Raw genomic sequence first — 26039 nt, forward strand, 5'->3', positions numbered from 1 at the left:
TCGCAAGATATCACTTTCTCAGGATTTGGGAGATTTTGATAGCATGATATAGTTCATTTTTTCAGCAAAAACAAGCTGTATCTCTGCAAAAGACCTTCAGCTTAGTATTAATCATGAGTATCAGTCAACAGTTTCGGAGTTGGATATATCCGATTTGGATCTTCATTTTTAATTTGTCTTTAACGGAGCAATCGCATTTTCAAGGAGCATCAGTTTCATGGCGACCAGGCAGGATTTATCAAGCTGAAAACATAACGGAGGTAAGATTTAAGCATGCGCGTCCCGATGATATCATTCATATATGTCGCGTGTAAATACAGCCACAAATCAATGTAATAGATATCGTATATCTTCCAAATCAATTAGGAATTAACTACAACGGTGTCTTATGTCAGCATACGTACCAAATATTTTTCATAACCTGTACCTTAGATTGCCGTTTCTATCGACGCAATCTCTGCTACATAATTCACAGTTACGTCGGTTTGCATTTGCCAGTATTTGATTTTATGTACAAATAGCCCTGATGTTGAGAAGACATGAACGATGAAACAAAATGACATAAATAGGTTTCATCTAAAACTAAATCATTGCACAAACACAAATATTCCAAAGTTCAAGTGCTACACCGACCCAGCACGTAAATGAGTTGACATTGCACATAGATTTGATGTATCTGAGTTCGTAAAATACTAAAAGTTATAATTAATTAATCAATTCATCCCAGGTACGTTTTGAGTATGCTCCAAACTGCTGTTATATTACAATATCAAGTGAAAACCACATATCCTGCGTCATGTATGAGTACATACAAATTTTGGATCGATTAAGACTGATATTATAACGTTATATGATTTACCACCATGTTACCTATATCGAGTATTTTTATCTTCCGATAAGGTTTTCAAATTAATCGCGGCAAGTCGATACAATTGCACCAAGTTATATGTACCTAAACATGCGTGAGAAGAATCGATCATTCAACCTTGTCGCGCATGGTGATTATAAAAATAAGTGAAAGGCGAACCTAAAACAACTTGCTATTGCAACTATCATGATTCTTGCTAAGCTGGTACAATCATGATTCGCTCTATGAAATCTTAGCTAGTGAACCATGCATGTATGCCGTTTCCACATCCACATACCTTGAGATCGTCAAAATATCATGACCTTTACGCAAGCAGAGTCATTCCGCACGGGTCCCACCACCCGCACTGTGTCGTATATTCACCAATCTTCACAGAAAATGATATGAATCCGGTTCGAATTTAATCAAGGTTTCAAGTAAATGTTTCAACGTTTTGAAGAACTCAAATCCGGCGTCGGTGTGCCACCATATTTTACCAACCATATTGTATGAGAGCATAGTCATAGACGCTCGATCGCTCGTTTACTTCGTGTATGTCTTTTGCGAACATATAGTTAAAAGTGGTCAGAGCAGTCAGCGCTGCTAGCCAATTGAAAGTAATATCAACGCCGTACTCAATTACAATTACAAGATTTCAAGAGGCATGATTTGGGCGATTAATTGGTGGTGCTGGTTATATTTCGAAATTACAGGATTTATCTTCGCAACTAACGCAGAATGAATAATGATGATAGAAATAGGTAGACCTACTATCTTCGAATATATATTCAGCAGTTGCCATTGTGCCTATATGTAACGTGGTTCTTGTGGCGATTTCACTCATTCAAGCTATGCAAACCTATCCCAAAACTACGTAATAATTTTAAAAATATAAAAAGGAAAATTCAATTGCTTTGCCTAACAACGTGCTCAAAGAATGGTGCGTACACTTGGTACAGGTTCCGCCTTCGAAACGAAGTCGCGGGATAAATTAGCGGTACGTTCCACTGCTGCAAAACCATTGGATTGCGAGTTCGAGTCCGACCGAGGTCGACCAATTAAATAGGACAGTGGTTCTAAACCACCGGTCCGTGGCAAGCTTTCTGCTGGTCCGCCAGATATATAACAATCTTATATATCAATTCCAAAATGCATGAAGTTGGGTGCTTGTCCATTGATTCGAGAAATAAACATTAAATTTTGAATTTATTTAGAAGTCTGTATTTTTGCATGGCGTCGCAATAGAGTTCCTTGTCTACTTTAGGCGATCGTCACAATTTGTGTTATAATAAACTATCAAATAGTAGCCTATACACAACTCGTTTCGGACAAGTTATATGGGAGAGATACGGATACTTTTAAACAAACTTCAATTAAGAAACTCTTCGCAGTATAATAGAGCCTATAGCATGGTGTGAACGTGAGGCTCACGTTCGCGTTCTGTGTGTGAACCTCAGACATTTAGAGGTTCACTTTCACAAACGAACCTTGGTAGGTTTTGCACAGTGAACCTTTTTTATATATTACGATTTTCACTTCATTATAACATCTTTGGTTGAAATTTATTGCTATTCAACTGCGGGCCACTATATGCATGGCGCTGGCAGCATAAAATAATCAACACTAAACGAGCATGCACCTTGACAATCTCACAAATTTTACTTGCTTTGTTACAAAAGTGTGCTCGAATATTTAGTGGCTTTCTGCTGTGAGCTTGACGCGCAATGACGCAACATCAAGAGCGAAATACACTACATGTAGGTAGTCAGCGAATGATGCTTATTCAACCAATCAATGAAATTGATATTGTTGTCTGATGTAAAAAATCTAGCAGGCGTACGGGGTCAATCTTGATTTAATATGTTTATTGTATCCTAAAACCAAATCCGTGCGATTGGGCTGTTGGCTACTGAGGTACAACAACTTGGTAATGGGGCAATATCGGTAGCAAGCAGGGCTTTGAAGCAGCCGTAAATTTGCATTGCTCCAGCTCCGGCTCCGGAGCTTTCTTCTATCATACAGTAGCTCCGGCTCCAGCTCCGGAGCCGCATTATTACCACTGCTCCGGCTCCAGCTCCGGCTCCGGCTCTGAAAACTAACGAAGGTGTCTGTCTATATCAGGGGCGGGCAACCCGCTGCCTGCGGGCCATATGTGGCCAGCGAGAAGGTTTTGAGTAGCCCGCGAGCTAATTTCCCATCATATTATCGAAATTGAATTGCTCAGATTGTGAACTTGCAGGGCCAACCAAAATATGATTAGTCTGGCCGCGACACTTGGGATGTTGATGACTAAAATATCTGTTCTGACGCATTGGCAGATCCAGGGTCGAGTCACATTTTTAGTAAATCGTCGTACATTACAATAAACTAAAAACGTAGTAAAATTTTTCTTCATGCGTCGCGTGTTTAATTTTCACACGATGTCTCTCTTTGTAGCCTACCCCCATCGGAAAATGAAAAACGACTTATTTAGCTGATCGCGTCTAACTATATTCGCAATTACGGGAGAAAGTTTTTCGCGGTGGCGCTCGCAGATAAATCGTCGACGATGAAATGTAGGCACAAAATGATTGCCATATATTAGCGGAAATCTTCGATATCGATATTTCCAGATGCCGAATAGTCCTGCCCTTGCAAACTGAGCCCAGCGGGCGGTATACAGTCGACCCGCAACATACCCAAGTAATAATAATATTAACTTTGAAAATTTTACGCGCCTTGCGCGACTAGTGGGCAGCGCACTCGTTCGTCAATTTCATGTGGCCCTTTAGCCGAAAAGGTTGGCCACCCCTGGCCTATATAGACTACTAATTTACCCGTATGTTAGTTATCTATAGTAATCTAGAGTCTGTCAGCGGTCAGTAACATCGGATGCATGAAGATATAGGTGCCGCCGTGCCGGCTTGTGACGACATAATGAATACTTGTCGATAACATCAAAGTTGCACTAGAACGCACTTTACTCCGTGCTATTGCTGTTGTACAGCATTCAAATTCTGATGCGGCGTTATAGCACTGGCACTGTACTCGTTAACATTAAGCCATACAGCTCAATTCAATCTTAAAATGTGCGATTATTATTCAACTGTAACTGTAGTAAGAGCAATATGGGCGGATATAACGACGTGATCAATAGAAATTCGATTCGTACCAAATGGCCAATGGTTTGACGTTCGATATTGGTGCACTCGTTACCAGTCCATCCGGTGTCGATCAAGTTTATCGGAATATAATATTTTCCCGTTGAAACGAATCGAATAATCGAATTAAACACTGTGCCATGCACATTGCGCCATGCCCCTAACGAATTAAACCCATGCAGTACGCACATTGCACATTTACAAGTCACAGTGCGCGATAATCCGGGAATACTGGAGTATCAAGCAGACATCAAGAATGAATTTACGAAACAGATGATTACAAATTGGAAATCGCGTATCAAATCAGTAATTTGTCTCCAACGTAAAATACCAATGCTGGGTAATGAATTCCAATTAGCATGCATAATTGCTTACACAATAACACTGTCCAATTTCGCGTCCGGATTGAAGAACTATCATGAAAGAACGAGTATTTGGTCATCCGATTCATAGCAACGATGAGATGGAATTTCTCGGCTCGTGCTCGTCATATCGACATGTGCATTGTGCAGCGAAATCACGTTTTTATCCTCTCTCCCATTTCGCGTTATACATAGTGATCATTATTTTCGAACCGTATACCAGCAAGGTTATGCTGATGATGAAATTGCGGGTATGCCGAATTCCCACAATATTCATAGGCATATTTCGCATACCGAGGTTCGGCACTCAGCATGTATGAAAATTGAACATTGAACATACGACTGCTCTGCTGTTAAATCCCCAGCAACATGGTTAGTCGGAAAAGGTAGCGCCAAAGAGGAAAAGATTCTTAATTTCGCGAAAGTCTGCTGTTGAATTATGTGAACTCAGCAGATATGGTTGTTGCATATATAAGCATCTTAAGAAATACGTCGGAGCCGGAGCTACCCCTCAAATAACGGGCTCCAGCTCCGGATCCGGCTCCGGCTGAATTTTATGTAGAGCTCCGGGCTCCGGCTCCAAAGCCCTGGTAGCAAGTATATCGAAACCCGTTTTACACTCTGCTCAATATCAGCGTAGCAATACTCAGACGCCGAATACATTGTCCGCGGTCTGACCTAGACCGTTGAGGCTTAATATTCCCTTGTAAGTCCTCATCGAAATTGTTGGCAAAGCGACGAAGATATTGATTTTATGGGATTATTATAGCAATTGATTACCCCAGTTGATACCTTGGCGACGTTTAAAACGTCAATATGTACTTCAGCATTGTGGCATTATGTGGCCCGAGTCGTCGCTAGATATCGTGTAGTACTGTACAGTGTACATTAATAAAGGTTTTTCACTGAAATGTAGCGTTGGAATTAGCAATATGACGTCACGTGATGTCATGATGTTCACGTTCGCGTTCAATTTATGGTGAATTTTAGTTTTTGAAGGTTCACCGGTCCGCGAGATTTGTTTTAAAATTTTACCTGTCCGTGAGGTCAAAGGGTTGAGAATCACTGATATAGGAGGTTTATCTAGGTTCCACCTCGCCATGTGATCCGTCTGATGGTGCGTCATGCAAACGCCTAGAACGAAAGTAGGCGGTGCTACATTTCAACAGAATATTGGCCTGGTGTAAATAAGCATAGTGTCGAGACACCACGAATACCAAAAAAAGCTTGAGTAAGTAGTACAAGTATAGGAAAAACCTTGAGTACATCTCAAAAGTAGAAGTACATCATTACTAACCACCTCTGCGTATAGCCGACTATCTAGCATGCAGTTGTCTCGCACAAATGACTTTCACCAGGGCTAATGAATCGTTGCCAATTTTCTCAGCGAAAATTGTGCTTTCGCACATGCTAGATATACCCTGTGACCGGTCGATACGAGCTGTCATTTAACATCTGAGTGCACTATATACCGTGGTCATGATGCCCACCTGACATATCCAACAATGTGTAACAAACATAATAACGTGGTGTTATAAAATATGCAGATACTTTCGAGGCCCAAATAGTTGGCAAACTTGGCAAAGAAATATCGCCACATGTTTTAATGCTGTAACAGTGTACCCATTTGGGGATTGATTTCCGCGTATGCCACCTTATCGTTTTAGTTTAATAGTGACACTTTCCTGCTCGATCTAATTGATTGTTAGAACGGACGTGTGAGCTAAGAATAGAAATATGTGATTTATAGGCTACACGCATTTACAAAACAATATGCATTAGGACTTAACCTCGATGGGTGCGTATACAATACAGAGTAAAAATTGATAATCCCTCCCTCAGTAAGGATATCATATTACTGCAGTTAGACCTCGTTAAAGTGAGTTAATGATTACTGTGGCGTAACGAACAATACGGGCTCAAGTAAATGTGTGTGAATGACTCGAATGCTGAATTTAATAGCGGGTATAAATGCACATGGATCTATAGCCCCAATAATTTAAGGCTCTCATAGAAAATTGGTTCGACGCCCTGGTTTTAGTTTTGTACGAAAGATAAGATTAGATTATACTATCCGTATTACCTCAAAATTATTATGCCAGTAGCATGCTTTTCGGCGGTAGTGAACTGCTCGTGGCGGCCCCAATTAGCCACGAGCAGTAGCCTACTTCCTTTTATCAATCGATGAACGGGGGATTATTGAAAGTCTTCTAAATATACGCATAATTTTTGAACCGTAACCATGTATTTAATTTATTGTTTTATATTACGTATAATTCACGTTAAATAACGCAATAAATACTGCATTTATAGAGTTCAAATCATGTATCACATGTTGGTGACAGCTTATACGCGTAAGAAAAATTATTATTGTGTCATCATTGTCATGTGCCATGCTCCTGTACAATCCCAGACTTTCAGAGATGTATACCATGTGTTACTAATTTATTTTTGTCTCTCCGCTCTGTCTAACATCTTATCTATTAAGGAAGAGTTTCTTCCAAAACCGAACCTTTTGAAGAGATCAAAACGTCATTTTGGAATGATTAAGTCTGTTGGTATCCGCCTTATTGCTCAGTGGTGAGATCACTGGTATCGTTTGTTTTCCACTGCCGGGTGAATTACATCGCCTCTACACACTCCTATTTTTTCTGTAATCTCCCACGAATTGCCCCAATTCCAACAACTACGGACTTTATCGCGAATTCAATTGTTTGGTGTGTTGTGTACACACATAAATATTTTACACTTCAGATACTATTACTGTGGTTACGTATATGTTACGCAAGAGCCTTATCAAAGAGGGATCACCATTAGTCACCTTGCTTACGATTTCATCGCTGGGATTATTGTTATTGATATATTATACCTACATTTATAGGTTTAAGTCTCCTAGTTTAAGGAACTATACAGGCAAAAGTTAACAAGGTTTGAATACGTCAATTTGAACGATGATTTCGACTTCCGGCAAGTTAACATATACATGAAGCCCACTGATGATTGACCCGCACCGTGTTACACTGTTACTGTAAACCAGCCTCGACATCTTTATTTATCACCAGCATACAAAACATCAACAGTTCGCAATAATCCAATTAAGGAAGGCGAAATTTCAGATAATACCCTCGCCATAGCGAGAGTTATGTGGAGGGTAAAATAATGAGGATCCATTCAAGCTTGAAACAACCTGGTTCCTTTGATACGATAGCGTTTCCTTTGAAATCGGGTGAAATGTCTGATTCAAAGCACAAGAGGCCAACGAAACGAATGTGTGTTAGGGTAATTCAAGCTCGAAATATGTCAGTTAATGCTGAGTTCAGTTTTAATTTGCATATTTCTGTTTTGATATTGTGACAGTGGTCGGTCGTGGTCAGTAATAAAGTATTCGCATTCCGTTAATTCTGATTACAAAACACATATCGTCTCTACACATTTGCTAATTTGTATATTTCTATTCGTACTCGATACGGAGCAATTTGACCGATGGTGGAAAGTAGTTCAAAGAAGGTTTTATAACGAAGTTATCGGTAAATTTCCCCTAATTCCCGGTGGACACGCACGCTACAACAAGACTTAACTTGAAATGGTTTGGAAATGACACGGACATATTATAGACTTTCTGATTTACTTAGCAAAAGACATTTTGTGATTCCCAAGTACATTCAGCTCACAGTAAATCAGGCTTTTGTAACATGCGACCCGCGGCCGAGTGCAGAGAACTGCAAAAAGTGCCAATTATTGAATGGTGCTCGGTCCACGAAATTGGTTTGTAATATAGTTGTTGCAGTTGTAATAGTATTGTTATAGTATGATGCGTTTGAGCTGATCTCAAGTCGGTTGAGAGAAAAGCTGAATCAATAAAATATATGCATACTTTACACATGAATATTTTAAACAAAATTTATTCAATATCCTGCTACCGAAATTATTCGCCCATCGGAGCGAATTCTATACCACCACTCACGATTGTTGTTTGTAGTCCGATATCGAACTTAATGATAAGTCTAGCCATCAGAATTACCAAATATTCATGAGATTGCGGGCCTTATAACTATTTAGAAAACATATATGCCACCCTCGGTTTCTTTATTTACATTTCGCCCGTTTGTCAAAAATATTGCATTCCCAGAATTCGAATAGAGAACTGATTTGTATGGTTACTTGCTTGAACACTTTTCGAATGACTTCTTATTTCGGGCAAAGAGCACAGTTGCTGCGTGTATATACTTTAGCAATTGTAATAATTATCCGTGAGATATGACATGGTGTGTGTTGGTCTTGGAAATCGAAGTTTATACGATGGAGATGAGGTATAAAATGTCGCGAAATTTTCACAGATCCTAGCGGACTTTCGAATAGTATGGAAAAGAAACTCAAATCAATTGAACAGCACTTATTGCGACGACGATCACATTGCTAGCGGCGGTCTTCTGGGTGACAACGACAACTCGTACGGTTGGCAATGCAATTCTGGATGTGACGTCACAGACGCAACGTTTGACGCCGTCTGCACTCAGTATGACGTCGAGGACGACTGGTCACTTGGAACTGGTGTTGCGAATTTTAACATTACTGGCAGCGGAGACTTTGAAATTGAGTAAGTATACAGGTACTGATCCGACCAGCAGCTTGATAAAGCATATACATTTGCTATTATTTGATTCCAATTCCAACTAAATGAAGGCTATAAGTTAAATGAAGCAGTCAATCACAACCACGTTAAGTCATTGTGAGTTTGGATCACTCTGATTCTAGAATTGGGGGCGCAACCCTTACGGGGCGGGAAAGAATCTAAGTGCCGCCAAGCCTTGTGAGGATAATGATGAATTCTTAAACTCGGAATGATCTTGAGTTCTCGTGACACTCGAAGTGTTAAATAACGGCAATAATAATTTGGACGTGAGTTTCTGCGTTCGCTAAATACCGTAAATGACAAATCTAGCATTAAACCTGAAATGGTTGAACCATAGTGTCCTATATGGTGTGGACGCAAGCAAATCTCACGGCTCAGTGAAATTGGTCTACGTCACACTTTCCATTTGGCTAAAGGCAATTTGACGGAATTTTGACCGGCTTGCCGAGAGTGGAATTTGATAAAACGGGTATCAATCAAAAGCTATAACCGAGCTACTGATTGCGAAAATATAAATTTTATTCTGCTCGAGGTCCTGGAACCCCCCAAAATCAGCCTCGAATGTTGCATTGTAACGGAGTTTGGTATTGTGGTGCAACCATGCCGTCTAGGAGCAGGTGAGGAGCAGCGCAAACTGCAAGCGTATTTGGCCATTGCTGCGCAACCGATTGAGCATTCACACTCTCACTTTAGTGTGCACTTGCTCCTGAGCTGCTCAGATGGCATGGTTGCTTCACGTTTAAGTTCAGCATACGTGAGTCAATAGAAGAGACAAAAACACTACAATATGAAAATACTGACTTTGCTCATGAATTATTTTGAATGGAGAAAACCTTCAACAACCTGAAAAAATCTTTGCGTTTTGCGCGATTTACCGGTAGGTATTAGTAATTGATATTTGTAGTCCGACATTGAATATTTGATCAGTCTCGCCATACCCGTTAGCAGGGTGTTGCTGGGTATCTGCAAACTTGAAAGTATATGTGCGGCCTGCGGTAACACAGCTTTAGTCATATCTTTTCCGATTGTCACAAATCTGTCACACCTATGGATTGCATTTAAAACAAATGGTTGTTTAAAACACTCTGTTCAAAACACGTTGTAAACAGTGTTTTAAACAAAGGCCTTTAAAAAGTTTTATAATTATGCTATAATTGTGTAAATGCTGCCCAAAAAGCATGTTGTATGAGCCTATACGGCCGATTACAGCCCGATATAACCGACGTATACGATATGGAATGGTTGGAACCCTCAAAATAGTCGGTTTAATAGCTATAGTACGTAGATATAGATCATTGGTACGGAATGAACGTTCTGATAATGATGACCGCCGACAGTAAAGATGCTTCAAGACGATGTAATCCTGGTTAAAGATATTTTGGGTTCGTATATAACTGGGGTCGGAAGCCTATTTCGTCAAAGGAGCTATATTTACCCTATATTTTTAATTGGCAATGTCAATCCACTATGACGTCACAATTGAATATCTGTGAGGTCTTGGCTTTAAAGAAAACATGTTTTAAACAATGACCTTGTTTTAAATTGTTTTTTGTTTTAAATGAAACCCTGGTCACACCCATGCGCGTATAGGAAATATAAACTATATATTTCTTTATACGAACACCCTGATTGCTCTTGTTCATGTTTTTTATTCAATTGACGATCAAGGGTGTGAATTTTTTTATTGTTCTCGAAAGGTTATTGCTCTAAACCAGCAAACGTTTTGGATTTCCCGGCATTGCAAACCCAGTATCTGTTAATTTACGTGAATACATGCGTTAATGCTGACTTATACAGGTATTACCGGGGTGTTGACTAGGAGCCAGCCGATATAAGTCTACGTAGAAATATGTAATGAAATGAATAATTATTAATTAGGGCAAGTTTTTGCAACTTTTGCAACTTTTTTTTGCAGCTACCGGCAGCTTCCTAAATACTCTAAAGTTATGTAGAATGCTGTTTAAAGGAATCTTATAGTGCAACTTTTTGCAACTTTTGTCCATTTTTTTTCATGCAACCTTTTGCAACTTTTTCGATTTTTCATGCAACCAACTTACTGGAAATATTTGGTAGTATATTTAAATAGATCGGTCACTGTATTTTTCAGAATTTTGGTGAAATACACGGCCAAATTCGACTGAAATACCGTAAAACAGCACTGAAGTAACGCTCTAACGGGTATTTCGGGAGCTGAGCCGGAAAGATGACCTTTTTTTATTTAGTCAACCAATGGAGAATGTGGATGGAAAACTGTATTTCAGGAGTGGAACTGGGAAGTTGACCTTTTTTTAGTCAACCGACCAAAATGGGGTCTTTTAATGCAACTTTTGTGAAAAAATAAATGCCACTTTTTATTGCAACTTTTGTGAAAAATAAATGCAACTTTCCACGGATTTAACTGCAATAAAAACTTGCCCTAATTATTATTAAAATAGAAGTTATGTTTTGATTGCGGTGATAACTATTGTTGAATTTAAAATAAATCAATTTAAAACAAACATGTTTAAAACAAGGCCCTTGTTTAAGGCATGTTTTTGATTGTTTTTTGTTTTGTTTGTTTTTTAAAGCCATGTCGTCACGAATATTCAATTGTGACGTCATTGTGGATTGACATTGACACTTGAAAATATAGGTGACATTGACACTTGAAAATATAGGGTAAATATAGTTCCTTTGACGAAATATCTGTACTATAGCTGTTGAACCGACTATTTTGAGGGTTCCAACCATCCTATATCGATATACGTCGGCTATATTGCGTGGTAGTTGTCAGTAGATACATGCGACATGTTTTTTGGAAAGTATGAACACAATTATGGCATAATTTTGCAACTTAAAAAAAAATTTGTTTTTTTTTTAAAAAGGCCTTTGTTTTAAAAGTGTTTTAAACACCCATTTGTTTTAAATGACACCCTAGTGATAACCCAGCCTTTACGTATTGCATAAAACAGATTGTCGGGTTGCTGTTGGATAAGTTCTCTCGTCTACATATCGAACGATAACGAAAACTGGTCTGTCATCATCAGCGGAAATGTCGGGACCCGGTCTGACACCGGACTGCCCAATCGATCTCCGGTTACATCAACCACGCCAGTGATCAGGTACCGTTCTGTACGAGATGATTTACACGAAATTAGGCGTAGCATGTGTAGGTTTTAATGAACCATGACTTTGAACGATCGCGGCACGCGCATCAGAAATCCACTTTCCTATTATCGGTTTACAGTTACACCGATTAGGCGTGAAACACTCTGGGGGCACGCAACCAGCAGCACGTTGTAGTTCCGTCTAAACTTGTCTAATGTTACACAGTCAGTCTTGCATCACGTTGAAATGATTACAGTATATACACAGGTTTCAAGCAGGCTGTCCGAATTCGGTAGATCTGCCATTGTACGATGAAGACAAGGACATAATAGTTTGCCGAACGGCTGAATGCCCCCAATCAAGCTGCACTGCACATCCGTACTTGAAATTGACGCAGGTAAAATACGAGGATTACCGCCTCGTGAGATTTTCTTTGTTACAAATATGCCATATGCATGCTTCCTGTATAAGATACAAGGGTGGTGGTCATGGTCAAAGTATAGTCATCATTAGTAGCGAAGTACAAGTGGAAGTAACGAATTTCAAGTAATGTCGAAAGTACTTCAAGTAGAATTAGATGATGAACATCTGTAAAGTACTCACGTATAAGTTTAGTTTCGGAAAGTATATTTGGACAAGGGGTCGTCTATCGAAGGTGGCTATACTCTTATGTTGCGCGGTGCATCTTCTTGACTAACGCGAATCGTCTAATGACATACCACAAATTGGTGCAAAATTCGAAAATATGTTCAATTTGTTCAGTTACCGTCGTACAGGGGATATTTCGTCCAGTATGACAATTTCACCCAAAATGTGCTGGAAGCATACTCCAAATATACTGTTATGCTGTTAAGTATGAGCGGAAGTAAACAGGCAAAATATAAATAGCCACACCAGTAAGTAGTACTAGTAGGAAAAACCTACTCGAGTACTCTGAAAAAATAGGAGCACTTCATTACTGACTCTGATAAAAGATAATAATCGAGACATATATCACATGTCCAGATATAATGTCAAGGTGGGGGCCAATTCAAGGATACAGCCGTGAGTGGTGAAGAAGACCTTGATCAATTATCACAGGCCAGTCGATCATGTATATATAGTCATAGATAATAGTCTATTCGAGATTAACCATCTTTTGAATTCATGCTCATGTCTTGTAGCCACCATCACTAATTTTCACACTATAAACATATTTCTTGGTGCGGAGCGGATCGACAAATTCTCTGGTCCTACTCCGATCCTGTTTTTTAAAGCTCTGGTCCGACTCCTATCGGCCGTATTCTAGAAATGACCGTGATCCGTTCCGAAAAACTCCGATAATAATTATCCACTCAAAGGATCGTATTGAATATAGATTGAAACAATGCAAAACAGAAAATTAAAAACTCAAAAATCAAGCCCAACCCTTTTCTGAAGTAATTATGCCAACTTGTACTTAGCAATGTTAGCATGTGGTTTATTTCCATGAACGTTTCACTTTAACTATTGAATCGAGGGTAGAAGAGGGCAAGGCTGTCCTATTCTTAGTAAAAACTACAGATCCAGCACCGAACCGGCTCCGGCCGAAAATGATAAAATCCGGCCGGATATCCAATCCGGCTCCGATCCATGCCCCGCTCAAATTTCATACCACCCCTACGAGAAATTCGAAAACCAATCGTCGTTACAGTTGATTCAGATTGAAATTTCGAATTTTTTTAAACACTGTGACTAAACTATTCTAAACTTCTCCTGATAATGTTAGTGTTTCGTATCAATTTTAACAAGAACAAAATAACGCCTAATTTCTAACCACAAGAAATTCTAAAACAAACGATCGATCTCATCCTAAAGACTTCGTTACGTGACATGATTGAACCGGGACCATCGGATTCACGATGACCTTCACGGATTCGATTTTATTGAAATGGATTGACAATTTTTTTGTGAAATTACACCAGGCTAACAGCGGTTACTTCACCAAAGATCACAAAGATCATGTACGAGCGAGTTGGTCGCTGAAAATATTGGTCCCGTCACGCCAAGCCCTACGGTTAAAATGACTTTTGCTCCTCAGCACGGTGATAAATGCCGTTTGTCCTACAATGCCGGCGGGCCGGGGGACATCAGCGTCGCCATATCCATCATCCTCGAGGATTTCCCGCGAAAAGAGGACCTTCTTGTTGGTGACACCCTGCAAAATACAACCGAGAAGTTGAGTTCTGTCGAAATACAGTTTTTGATACATGGTGAGTGCTGACATGCGGCATAACCACGAGGTTAATACTTCACAGAGCGAGATAGTGTAATGGTTATGCGTGCGGCTTCTCGAGCGGTAGGTCGTGGGTTCGATCCCCGGCCGGGTCATACTAAAGACTCGAAAATTGGTATCCGCAGTTATCCTGCTAGGCGCTCAGCAATCACGGATAGCATGGAGGAGAAAAAAACCGGGGGCGCAGACTAGATGACCTCATGGGGCCGTATCGCAACTCCGTCGTCAAAGCATCTCGATGGTGCAGGCGAAAAAGAATATCATATATCTCTCTCTCTCTCACACTTCGCCTATGTTGTTTGATAGTTTACACCGATACCGGTGCTTGCAGTCAGAAACCTATGTGGGGCAGTGAAACATTTTCCAACGGCCTCATCAAGATGGCGACTTCGGGTCAAGAAACAATTATTGATTTGACTGTTCAATCTACGAACGGGTGAGTCTTACTGACTATTCCAGTGACTTGCCGTCAGCGCCGCGAAGTACTGAGAGCTGGGCGTGTAGAAACCGAGTGGTAGCTCCGATTTAGCATCACGATCTTACAGTTGCCAATCTTTTTATGATAAATATGCCTACGTGGCAGTTGGCAATAACGATTCAATGGTGACTCCACACTCCGTTATCAAATCATGAATCCACTATGCAACTAAGCCATAGTCAATGTATATCTTTTCAATACACCGTCCTGTTCAGTGACGTGCGGTGAGGTTCGTGGCTGGTGAGGCACGAAGCCCCCCCCCCCCCGCACACACACACACATACACACACACACACAAACACGCACGCACGTAAAGTACCTGATAAAGAGACCCAAAATGTGAACAGCAACAGCAGCGGGTATAGAGAGTATTTTGATTGCACACTTGATAGCCGTTGCAATTCCACATTCTACAATACGTAGGACTGGTCGCTATTATGCTGAATGGGCAAGTTTAGACGGATATTAATTTCTATCTCTTCAAGTACCGGTATAAATTATTCGAAGCACATGGAAATAGCATCCTCATTTACAATAATTTTATCAGTAAAAAAACACTAGATTTACCGAATTTCGAAAGAAAACCCACTAGGACACCAGGTCAAGTCAAATACACTAGATATAGTGTAAAAACACTTGGAGTGGCACCACTGACCACAAACAACGACAACGCAGGCTATGTAAGTGTAGCTATCGCATACCACAATCAAGGGTTATAGCATAAAGGTATTGCAGTCGAACACTGCATAAAGGCCGCAAACAACGACAATGCAGCCTATGCAAGTAGCTATCACATACCACAATTCAACGTAGATATCGATGGAAAATACATAATAGCTACATAAGTAAGGGAATGTATTTGCTTCGCATTACCTATTAGCCGTCGCTATACTATATAATTCCAATAAGAATGTTGGATTCCGAAATCAATAGCGCGTATCACTGTGCTGCGATTGTCCATGTCCAACTGTTAGCGAATAGAGCATGAGGCAGATTCGTTTGTGCCTTACCTGGCTATTGTTTTTCCGCGGTGGCATTGTCTGTAATGTTGCCGACTGTCACATTCCTTGGCGATTTTGGGGGGTTCTGGTGCTCTGACACTGTTAATATTTGGATTTTCGGAATCAGTGTGACTATAGCATTTGATTGATACCAGTTATCATGAATTTCGAGCTATTTATGATGAATTGCATTGTCGCAGGTGAGGCATGACCCGCTCGTGCCTCACCTATGCCTCGCCTCTCCTTTCGCGCTGTATTTTTCAACAATAATGATGCAAATTGATGATATTGGGTGAAAAAAAATGTTCGAATTTAGTTATTTATGAACATCGATGTAAAATACCAATATCATCGACTCATCGAGGGTTTTCATAATTTTCACTTTTACTCACCCACACGACAGGTGAGGCACTGCCTCACCTGCCTCATTGGACCGCACGTCACTGTAATCCTGTTGTTCACAAAATAAGCAAAGTATACTCAAGAACTGAGAACGGCTAGTGTAGGGTTGCCAACTGCGGGAAGGCTCTGAGAGTCAAATTGTTTGTAGAGCCAAACTGACCAAAAAAGTGCCAAATTATTGTAAGTATTCGAAATGACCAGGGTTTATAAAGAGAAATGAGCTTCCAGCCAATCAAGCTTAAATTAGGCTGCAGACGATTATCGTGTATATATGTGGAATTCATTCTGCTCTGCGTAGGGTTTCACGTCAAGTTAATCCGTAAAAGTCTACAACAGAAGCGTCACAAAGGCAAACTAGGCAAGATTTCCGATGGATCAGCTCGCTGGCATCACAAATTATATGTATGCCTTAACGATCTACTTTGAGCCTGGGTTCATGTGTCCAAGAACGGCAGAACATGTCTAGTAGCCTAACAGGTGAATGATAATTAGTAGGGCCATTTTAATATGACCTTAAAGGGTCAATAATATGACTTTATTTTTCGGAAAATATGACTTTATGTGAAAACCGTGTATTTTTACATACTCCACATAACAGTAATACAAATCCATTTTTATTTTAAACCACTGTTGTAGTACAGTTTCATGTAGTGTGGAAGTTACGATTTGGACATAAAGATGACTTTAGTACGGAAAATGAGCGCTCCACATACGCTGATGTGGGTTGACACTTCTGCAGTTTTGCATAAAGCGCTGGTGAAATGTCTTGTCTTTGTAGCTCCATAATTTGTTTCACGTCGATTTTGTCTAATCGCTTCTTAGTGTAATTTTTTAGCTCAAGCGGATCGTTTCCGAAATCAATGGCATTTAGATCAGCATTCCTTTTTAAGTATTAAGTTTGAAATATTTTAATAGTGGAGGTAAATTGACAGACTAGTCAACTTTGGATCGTTGACTGAATTTTTGACGCTCTTTACAATAACTCCTTCACACTCCTATGCGTTGACTATGTCTTTCACTTGTGCAAGTTTATCGGCATAATATTGACAAGCATTCAACAAGCTACCCCAACGACAAACTACCTGAATTTCTTAGTGCTTAATTGCTGCACCTCTTAAATCGGTACTTTTTATTTAAAGTACACAACGATATGACTTTATAACTAAAAAATATGACTATATAACTTAAAAAGCTGATTTATGACCTAACCAGCAGAATATGACTTTACATGACTTCATAACTTTCCTAATATACCCCATAGGGACGCGGTTTTTGCGTTAATATTGATTTCACGACTTACTGATGCATAAAATTTTTTTTTACTTTAATGACTTTAAATGGCACTAATAATTAGCAATAGAAACCTGGTTTTGCCATATGGGCAGCAGATAAAGTGACCCGCGAGTAGACCGCGACTTGATATTTCGATGTACGGCAATGCAAGGCAGTGATTCATTGGACGCAAAACACCTATATACCTACTTTAAATCCATATTTCTCTGAATTCTAACATCAAATACTTCCTTAGGCGTACGAGTAAACAGCACTTGATACTGATTTTATATGCTGTTAACAAATATTCATTGTGATGGTTGAAGAAAGTCGAAAGAGCCAAAATAGTGCCAACGTGCCAAACTCAACATTCCGGTGCCAACCAACATGAAAATGAGCAACAATTCAGAAATTTGGCTCCCAAATGTGCCAATTGGCAAGATGGCAACACTGGGCTAGTGGTATTTTCGTGATTTTGTTATGACTCACAATAACCAATTTCTTTACCGCACAACGCCTCAATTATCTACTCAACAGCGTCTTCGCGCGGTCGACCGGAATAAATTAACAGTAGGCCTATTCAGTCAGTATCAGTTTAATTAATAATTGCATCATTTCAAAACACGGCAAAACTGCGATACAATGAAAAGAAAGGAAGGTGTCGAAACGACTTGGAGTAGTCTTTGAAATCAGACACCCACCTGGGCCTAGGCGATGTAGAGAAGAGGCATGCACTTACCAGTGTTGGGATGACTCGAGTCACCTTTTTCGAATGACTTGACTTGACTCGAGTCACTTTGCTAAAATGACTTGACGTGACTTGACTCAGCATATTCGAAATGTGGATTGACTCGTGACTCGGAGCAAAATTCACGAGTCAATTTCAAGTCATCAAGAAATCGATGTCGATAAAAATCACTGAATCTTGCATATGTTCGGATTGTTCGCGAAACGTTGATGTAACCGTGAGAGCGACCAATCATTTAATGATCGTGCGTTTTACTGAGCCTCCATTGTTCCCTCACAAATAAATTGATCGCAAACGAAGTGATCGAAGCTTATAGCTTACGTTGTCGTAAACTAGTATAGTAAAGTAATTAATCTCTGTTTTCACCTTAGCCAAACTTCTTGTTGTATTGAAATTGAATTCGAACTTAGTTTATATTGTCCTCAACCATTGGCGCAGAGTCGAATTGTACCATATCGATTTGCAAATGGGTAATGTATTGCTTCCTATCAATTCGCATCTATTCTCTATTTTTGCTGGTAACTATAAACTGTGGTTAAGCAGTTCTACGTATATGTGAGCGATACAGCGCCTTCTTACGTGTATATGTAATTCTATATGCGTTCATCGGTTCAAAATCAATGACCACCCAATCTGTATTTCAGACAGCTAACAAAATGCAATGACGTTATCATGCCCCATACTTGGAAAAGGCAACTTGACTTGAATTGTGACTTGACTCGTGACTTGACTTGACTTGACTCGACTTGACTCGAGTCACCTCCAAAAATCTAGTGATTTGACTTGACTCGAGTCACCTTTGAAAATCGATTGACTTGACTTGACTCGAGTCAAAATGTGCAATGACTCGAAATGACTCGTGACTCGAAGGTAGTGACTTGATCCCAACACTGGCACTTACACACTGAATGAAAAGTAAAGCGGAGAATATAAAAGGCAAGCGTCAAAATGAGGTGGCATGTGACGGAAGGCGAGATCGATATGTGAGGCATTGGTCATGAAATCTTTAAGGCTGACTAGTATTCATTTAGAAGAAATTGCTTATACTTCGACATGAATGCGGACATGCTCGACGACTGTCGGATAGCCGGCGATATCCTGTTCCATAATTGAGGTCCGGCATGCTTGATTCTCGAAAAAGCCTCGCGAAAAACATTCCCTCAAACGACGATAAGAATGATACATTTCAACGTCCTATACAGAATCGCATTGGTGAATGCCGTCGGACCGGAAGGAATATCCAAGGGACCGCTGACCGGACCAGATTCCAATAACCAATACAGCACATACTTGGCATTCACGCCCACTTCTGAACAAGCAGGGGAGCATGTAATATGTGTAACTGCTAAAGACGATTTCAAGTAAGGCTGCACATCATCATTATGCGATGTTACGTTAACCAATCTCAACCGTTTCCAGAAAGATGTCTGAACAGCGCTGCATGGTTCTCATAGTTGGCGGTAAGTAAACGATGTATTCATTGATTCACTCAAAGCGGCCCAAAGCCGTGATGCCTCAGCTCTCAATAGGAACCATTCGGCTCATCACTCTGTCATCAGTAGTAATATTGAACCGTCTATGCATAAGGTTCCTATGAATCTCTAATAATCCGTATGAATTACTGGTAACGTTAAAACGCTGTGTGTTTTGCAGATAAGTCGCCTTGCGAGATCGAGAACGGAGGTTGTGACGGTAAATGCGTCACCGCTGGACAATCATACTACTGCGACTGCGATAGAGAATGTTGGCAGCTTGCTGAGGATAAAAGAACTTGCATACGTTAGTTCAGCGATTTTATTGATGTTGCGAAGATCAAAAACAAATGAATATTTACGATTTTACAGTGCAACATTCAGTTTTAGAAGTAACAGGCTTATTCCCTACTATTTTTATTCCAAGAAAAATGGTTTAATGATGGATCTGTAACGTTTTCATGAGTGAAATTATGCAAAAACCGTTCGGTAGTAGAACTTCATCGTAAACAGACCCTCCATTATCGACATTTGACTTCTCTAAGGCGGTATTTGCAGAGTTCGCAATAACGTTTTACAGTTAGCACTAGTTGCTGCAAAATAAGTCGAACATCCTAATTCTAGCTTGGTATAAATACTATAGATTTTTACGTTTACTTGAGTAACATCGGCGACTATCTGGTATAGGCCTACCCGTGTCGGAATTCGTGACTTATATTGTGTCATCGGAATTTATCTAATAATATTACCCGTAAAAAAGCAATATAGTCTACATGAATAATAATTGGAGAACGATATTAGCCTTCCGCTGAAACACGAAATTAATATCGAACGTTGCTGGTTAGCGATTACACGCGATTACACGAATTCAGTCTCATAACCCTGTTGTCGTGGATACGTTACTAAAAGACTAATTCGATGCAGACTTGTACCAGAGTCATTTAATATATCTCTTCTCTGTTTCATTTCAGCTGCAATCGATATCCAATGCTTACCCGACCGCTTCGCACTGGAGCTTCCTAACTGTGCTGTCACGGACGCAACCGCCATTTCCATCGGTTATGTACAAGCCAATTCAGAAGCACCCTGCAAAGCCGACAACAACGGAACATACTATACCTCAGAATTTACGTACCAGGACTGCGCTACTCAAACGGAGGTCCAATTTTGTGGAAATGCTAATTTGCAACACAATGCAATGACTCATTTTTGATCGATAGTGATAGCACAGTCGGTCATGAATTATGCTACTTAAGTATTAGGAGTAATAGGCTACTATCAACTTCTACTCAATTACAAGCAGTATTAGCTATTTCCGAGACATGTCCCAGCCAACTTCAAGTGGAAATGCAAACTGAAAAGTCTCAAAAGTACCCAAGAAAGTAATTCCCGCATGCGCATAATATAAAAGTTCAAATATGTACCTTTTATGCGAGCCACAACAGCAACTATGTCACGTATTTCATTGCGCTTTGTCGCAGTGCTGAGAAATCGATCACGACCACACAGAAATATCATTTTCACTAACGTACCACATGTTTTTACGTGTTCTACGAACATTCGAATAATCGAGGTTTCAACGCTTCAACGATACACGAGAAAACGAAATTATAATTCTCGGGGCTAGTATTACAAGGGAAATATCATTTCAATGCGTGAAACTCGAATGATTGCAAATAAGCCTTAATGGTAGATGCTTACACATCACTTCAGTACTATTTCAAAACGCAGATCTCACATTACACATACAGAGCGACTTCACGGAAATCCATTACATGAACAAGGTACGGATGTGGGTTGACGAGTCGGTCAACACCGCCGGTAGCGGTGACGGCGCTGCTATCATCACGAGAGGATATTACTACAATATGGAGCTGATATGCTCATTCAGTAAATACGCCAACGTGAACGCAACCTTCAAACCGCAAGACCGGGAAGAGAATTCCGTGCAAGTGCCGGGGTTGGGGTCGTTTCAGTTCTTTTTCGACTTCTATTACGACGAACAGTTCGGGGTAAGTTGAAACTTAGTTAGTAAAACCGTCATTGGCGACACCGTCCAAGACAATTGGTCTACAACTAACAGTTTGTTTTAGAGTGAATTGGCGCACCGCACATGCCTGTATATTAGAGGTGGTCAAAAGTAAACATTGATGTTGCTCAAGTAAAAGTAGCAGTATTTCCGTAAATTCCTCGTCAATTAAAAATATACGTAGAGATTTTGGAGACATGTCGAAACTGCTTGAAGTAGAAGGAGAAATTGACGATCGGAAAATTACTCAAGCAAGTAGTTAAAAGAAGTAGATTGGAGCTACTTGTAATTCAGTCGAGCTTTATGGCATTACTTTTACTCCTATAACTCAAGTATAGCAACGCTATACTTCGATTATCTCTTAGTAGCATTGTGAACAAACAATATAAATGCATGAGGAAAGGCGTGACAAAGATAACGTGAAGCGTGTTTTGCAGGCCGCATATTCTCCGTACGAATACCCCATCACAGTGACCGTCAACTCGGATATCTACTTCGCCATACGGACCGTCGGGAGCGCCGGTTTGGAAGTTTTCACGGAAAAATGCGTCGCAATGACAACTCCGACGCCGACGGCGTCCACAGTATCGTACACGATGATCGAAAATGGGTGCGAATGCTATGCATGCGCAATCCTACGATTCGCAGTTCATAATGACATGTCATTTGCGTATGGATAATATTTAGACTTGTTTTTTAGTCGATATTCGTTGGTGAATCTGTCGAATGTAAACATTTACATTTACATTCGATGGTGAATCCGTCGAAATTTACGCTTGAAACCACCCGGTTGGTAAAATTACCGAGACGACTCAGAGTTAGCATTTCACACGGATACTCTCAATGCATAGCACTTCATCGAAATTTGACAGGTGCCTCGAAGACGACACGATGCAAGCGTACGCGACCGCGAATAAGATGGAAGATCGCTACAGCGTGAAAGCGTTCCGATTCCAGGACAATCTCAACACGGACAGCTCTGTGAATATCTACATTCAGGTAGATCGTGTATTTTTAGCCGTTAATTCCAATGATTTATGATGAATATTTATATCAAGTCTTAATAACAAAAGGCCTGGAAGGGCCCGAATATATTACATTTACAAAATACAGAAATATTCACATAAAATGTGAAATGTGCGTGGAGATATTCGTAAAAGGTGCGACGTTGATAGAGTCAGGCAAAAAAGATAAGCCAGAAACAGAATGTGGTCTGGAATTTCTGCTATTGAAGAATTATAGAATATAGACTTTTCAACAAAACTTCAAATCTCATAAGGTCCAATATAATAATAACAAGAGGTAGTCAAAGTAACCAACGTTGAAGAAGAAGTATGAGTAACGCCGTAAATTTCTACTCAGTCACCAGTATAGAAGAAGAAATGAAAATCTGAAAAATATTCAAGTAAGTAGTCTCAAAAACGAGATTTGGTAGAGCGTTAGCATACCTTCAGAGCTTAATCGGAGGTCGCTATACTTTCGAAATCTAAATATAGATCTGCGCGACCAGCGCAAAGTGACTGATAATGCTATAAATACGCGCAATCTCCGATAAGATATCGTGACACACGATTTATTTCACGCAGTTCTTATGACAATTTGACTCATAAGGTGATTCAAACTCAAATTGCAAAATGTAGGTTTTGTAAACAATAAATAACTGCTTTCTGTAGAAGTGAGACTAGTCCAAAAACATAGCCACTGGATTATAACAATGGTGCAAGTAGCCCAGCATGTACTTTGGTACTGACCGCCTCTCATGATAACCACAGACTGAAATCGCAGATGTATAGAGACTTCAGCCTGTCAGAAAATGTATACTCAATTATATATCATTTGAACAACTTCTGACATTTGTCACCAGTGCTCCGCCGTACTGTGCGTGGTGGGCGAAGAAACCAGATGTCAAAAGGGATGCATTCGAACGAGGAAGCGACGAGACGGCCAAAATGAGATACTAGTCGACAGGTATCCGTCGTCACTGTCGTAACCCTAAGGGGTCTAAAGTATATTTCGTATTCGCAAAGGCAAAAACGTTCTGCGGAAGACGAAGAGGGCGAACCGGAAGCCAGTAATAATAACGTTTCGGAGTCAAATATCATTGAAATCACCGTGAGCGGGCCGTTTCGAATTGAAGTGCAGAGGTTATCGAACGAGCAATTGGTCACCGGTGAGATGATTAACTTTTATATGATCTTATAAACTCAACTAATTGTAATAAAGAGTAGATTACACAGATACTGATCATCAAAACGTAATAATTTGACGCGCGTGTGAGGTCACCTGGTGGCTTTGTTGCACAGACGCGGATTCATCGCCAAACTGGCGTGAATAACGATGGATCACTCTCAATCGAGCGGGACAATAGCGAAGCTGCCATAAATGTGACCCCCTGTCTTATGATGAGGCCCCGTAAGCTTGATAATTCTATTACAGGGGTCAGAGACTACGAAAGGTTGGAAACCACTGATATTGAGTAAACGGTTCCCATCAATCAAACTGACTGGCATGAGCTATTAATAATCCTGCCATGAGCGTGAAGAGTACAACGAGACTCAGAAATGACGAAAAATAAACTGAGACCAGTAGAAATAATGAAACTACGAAGTTTTAATATAAATAGGAACAATTTTCGAAAATGTATCGAGTTAGAGGCCATTTCACGCTGTTTTCATGACAATTTCACCATAATAAAAGTGATGCAAACTCATCACATAACTACTTTCTAGTTATCAAAGTCCAATGTCTGAAATGCCCTAATAAACTGTACTTGTACTGAACTCTACTAGTACTAATAAACTGTACTAGTACAAGTGGAATAAGTCTAAAAGCATTACGACTGTAGTAAGTTGCGGAAGTAGGGAGCACTTTCTTGAGTACTCCGCAAGAGTGAAAGTACTTCGTTTCTCATCACCTCTCTGGCCGCCTCAGTGCCAAAGCCCCTCAATCAAAAGCGGTCTCACTCCGCCACTTTATGCGTCGTAATCTGACCTGATCAATCCCGTTTCAGTGGTGACTCCGACGACCGACCCTCCGGTTAACGTCGAACCAAAACCGGTTGCGGACGGAGACTCCGGACTAACATTAATAATCGCTTCATCCGTGGGCGGGTTCCTTTTCTTCATCCTCCTGGTAACTATCGTCATCATGCTCGGATACTACCACTGCATCTTGAAGCCCAGACACAAAATACTTCCTGAGAAAGAAAACATCGTCAAGCGCGTCTTGCCGGTCCCGGAAGCGTGGGCAGACGACTGCGAGGGCATGAAGTCGGACCGCACCGTTACGAGAGAATATCCGCAGACACCGCCGCCTTCGTTCTGGGACGTGCAGACGATCCGATAAAAGTTCGCGCGAAGTTGTACAGTGTATATGAGAATGATATTTACTTTTTTTACAATTGCGATATGACGACACCCGTGTGCTGTGAGATGTATAATATAGATCGCTGACAACTATCTAAAATTCCATCTAAACCTGGCTGATTGATCGTGTTGGGAAAGTGCGACAGTGAAGAAATGGGTGCCGGAAAGTTTGACAAGGGTTTAGGCGTATGCGAGTGGGCCGTGGTATAATAGTCGGCAGAAATAATAACCAGGACTAATGGCGACCTGGTGGCAATGAGCATGAGCATAGTAGTCGAAACAGCATGAATACAAAACAACTGCAACCTCATTAGAAATTGGTAATGACGATGGCGAAACGTATCAATCAAAACAAAAACAACGTAACAGTGACCTCGATACCATCGAGATGGGGTGGAATGGTACAACTTGTTAAAATCTGGTATTCGCAGTTCGAAAATGGCTGCTGCATACAATGCTTTATTCACACTTGCAACTTAAATTTGATACCACATCATAGTTAGGGCGCAGTTTCACTTTAAAATGAGATGTGAGGGGTATTGCGTCACTATGTGACACGAGACGTCATGGTAACTTTCAAAAGGACTGCTGATTACGTATGATGTATAATGAAGATTAGCTAATCCTGTGATGAGCTTCGTGCATTTTAACGGTCCAGGTAATCATTCTATCGCGTTGTCATGTCCGTAAGGAATATTATATAGTATATAATATATACCATAGGCAGCGGAAAATCTTGTGACGTAACGATAATCATTGTAGCGGAACACCAGTTTCCAATTCGTTTCATCTATGAAATCGTACTTAGTATTCAAATGGTCACCGGCACGCATACTTGAAATACCCCGACTGCCACTGAACGGGAAAGTGACCTGTCGCGTACAAGATCACCGAAATACATACGCTACAAGCATGTGGTAGTGGTATGGATAGGACATTTTCTGTATGA

The 26039-nt window shown here is 40.4% G+C and overlaps 1 protein-coding gene across 1 annotated transcript; it reads left to right on the forward strand.

The window, feature by feature from the left end:
* LOC145456078 (uncharacterized) lies at positions 1–25190 on the forward strand. Its single transcript, XM_080334115.1, has 16 exons — positions 1–260; positions 8687–8946; positions 11934–12083; positions 12337–12466; positions 14129–14300; positions 14630–14759; positions 19427–19585; positions 19644–19684; positions 19878–20003; positions 20668–20855; positions 21448–21708; positions 22163–22335; positions 22598–22724; positions 23590–23693; positions 23753–23895; positions 24736–25190. The coding sequence occupies exons 1-16, from the start codon at positions 114–116 to the stop codon at positions 25068–25070; spliced, it is 2646 nt and encodes an 881-aa protein (XP_080190241.1). The 5' UTR covers positions 1–113; the 3' UTR covers positions 25071–25190.
* The last annotated feature ends 849 nt before the right edge of the window (positions 25191–26039 follow it).

This window comes from Botryllus schlosseri, chromosome 14 (assembly GCF_051294905.1).
Source record: "Botryllus schlosseri isolate E-star chromosome 14, Bs_hap1, whole genome shotgun sequence".
NCBI classification, from domain to species: domain Eukaryota; kingdom Metazoa; phylum Chordata; class Ascidiacea; order Stolidobranchia; family Styelidae; genus Botryllus; species Botryllus schlosseri.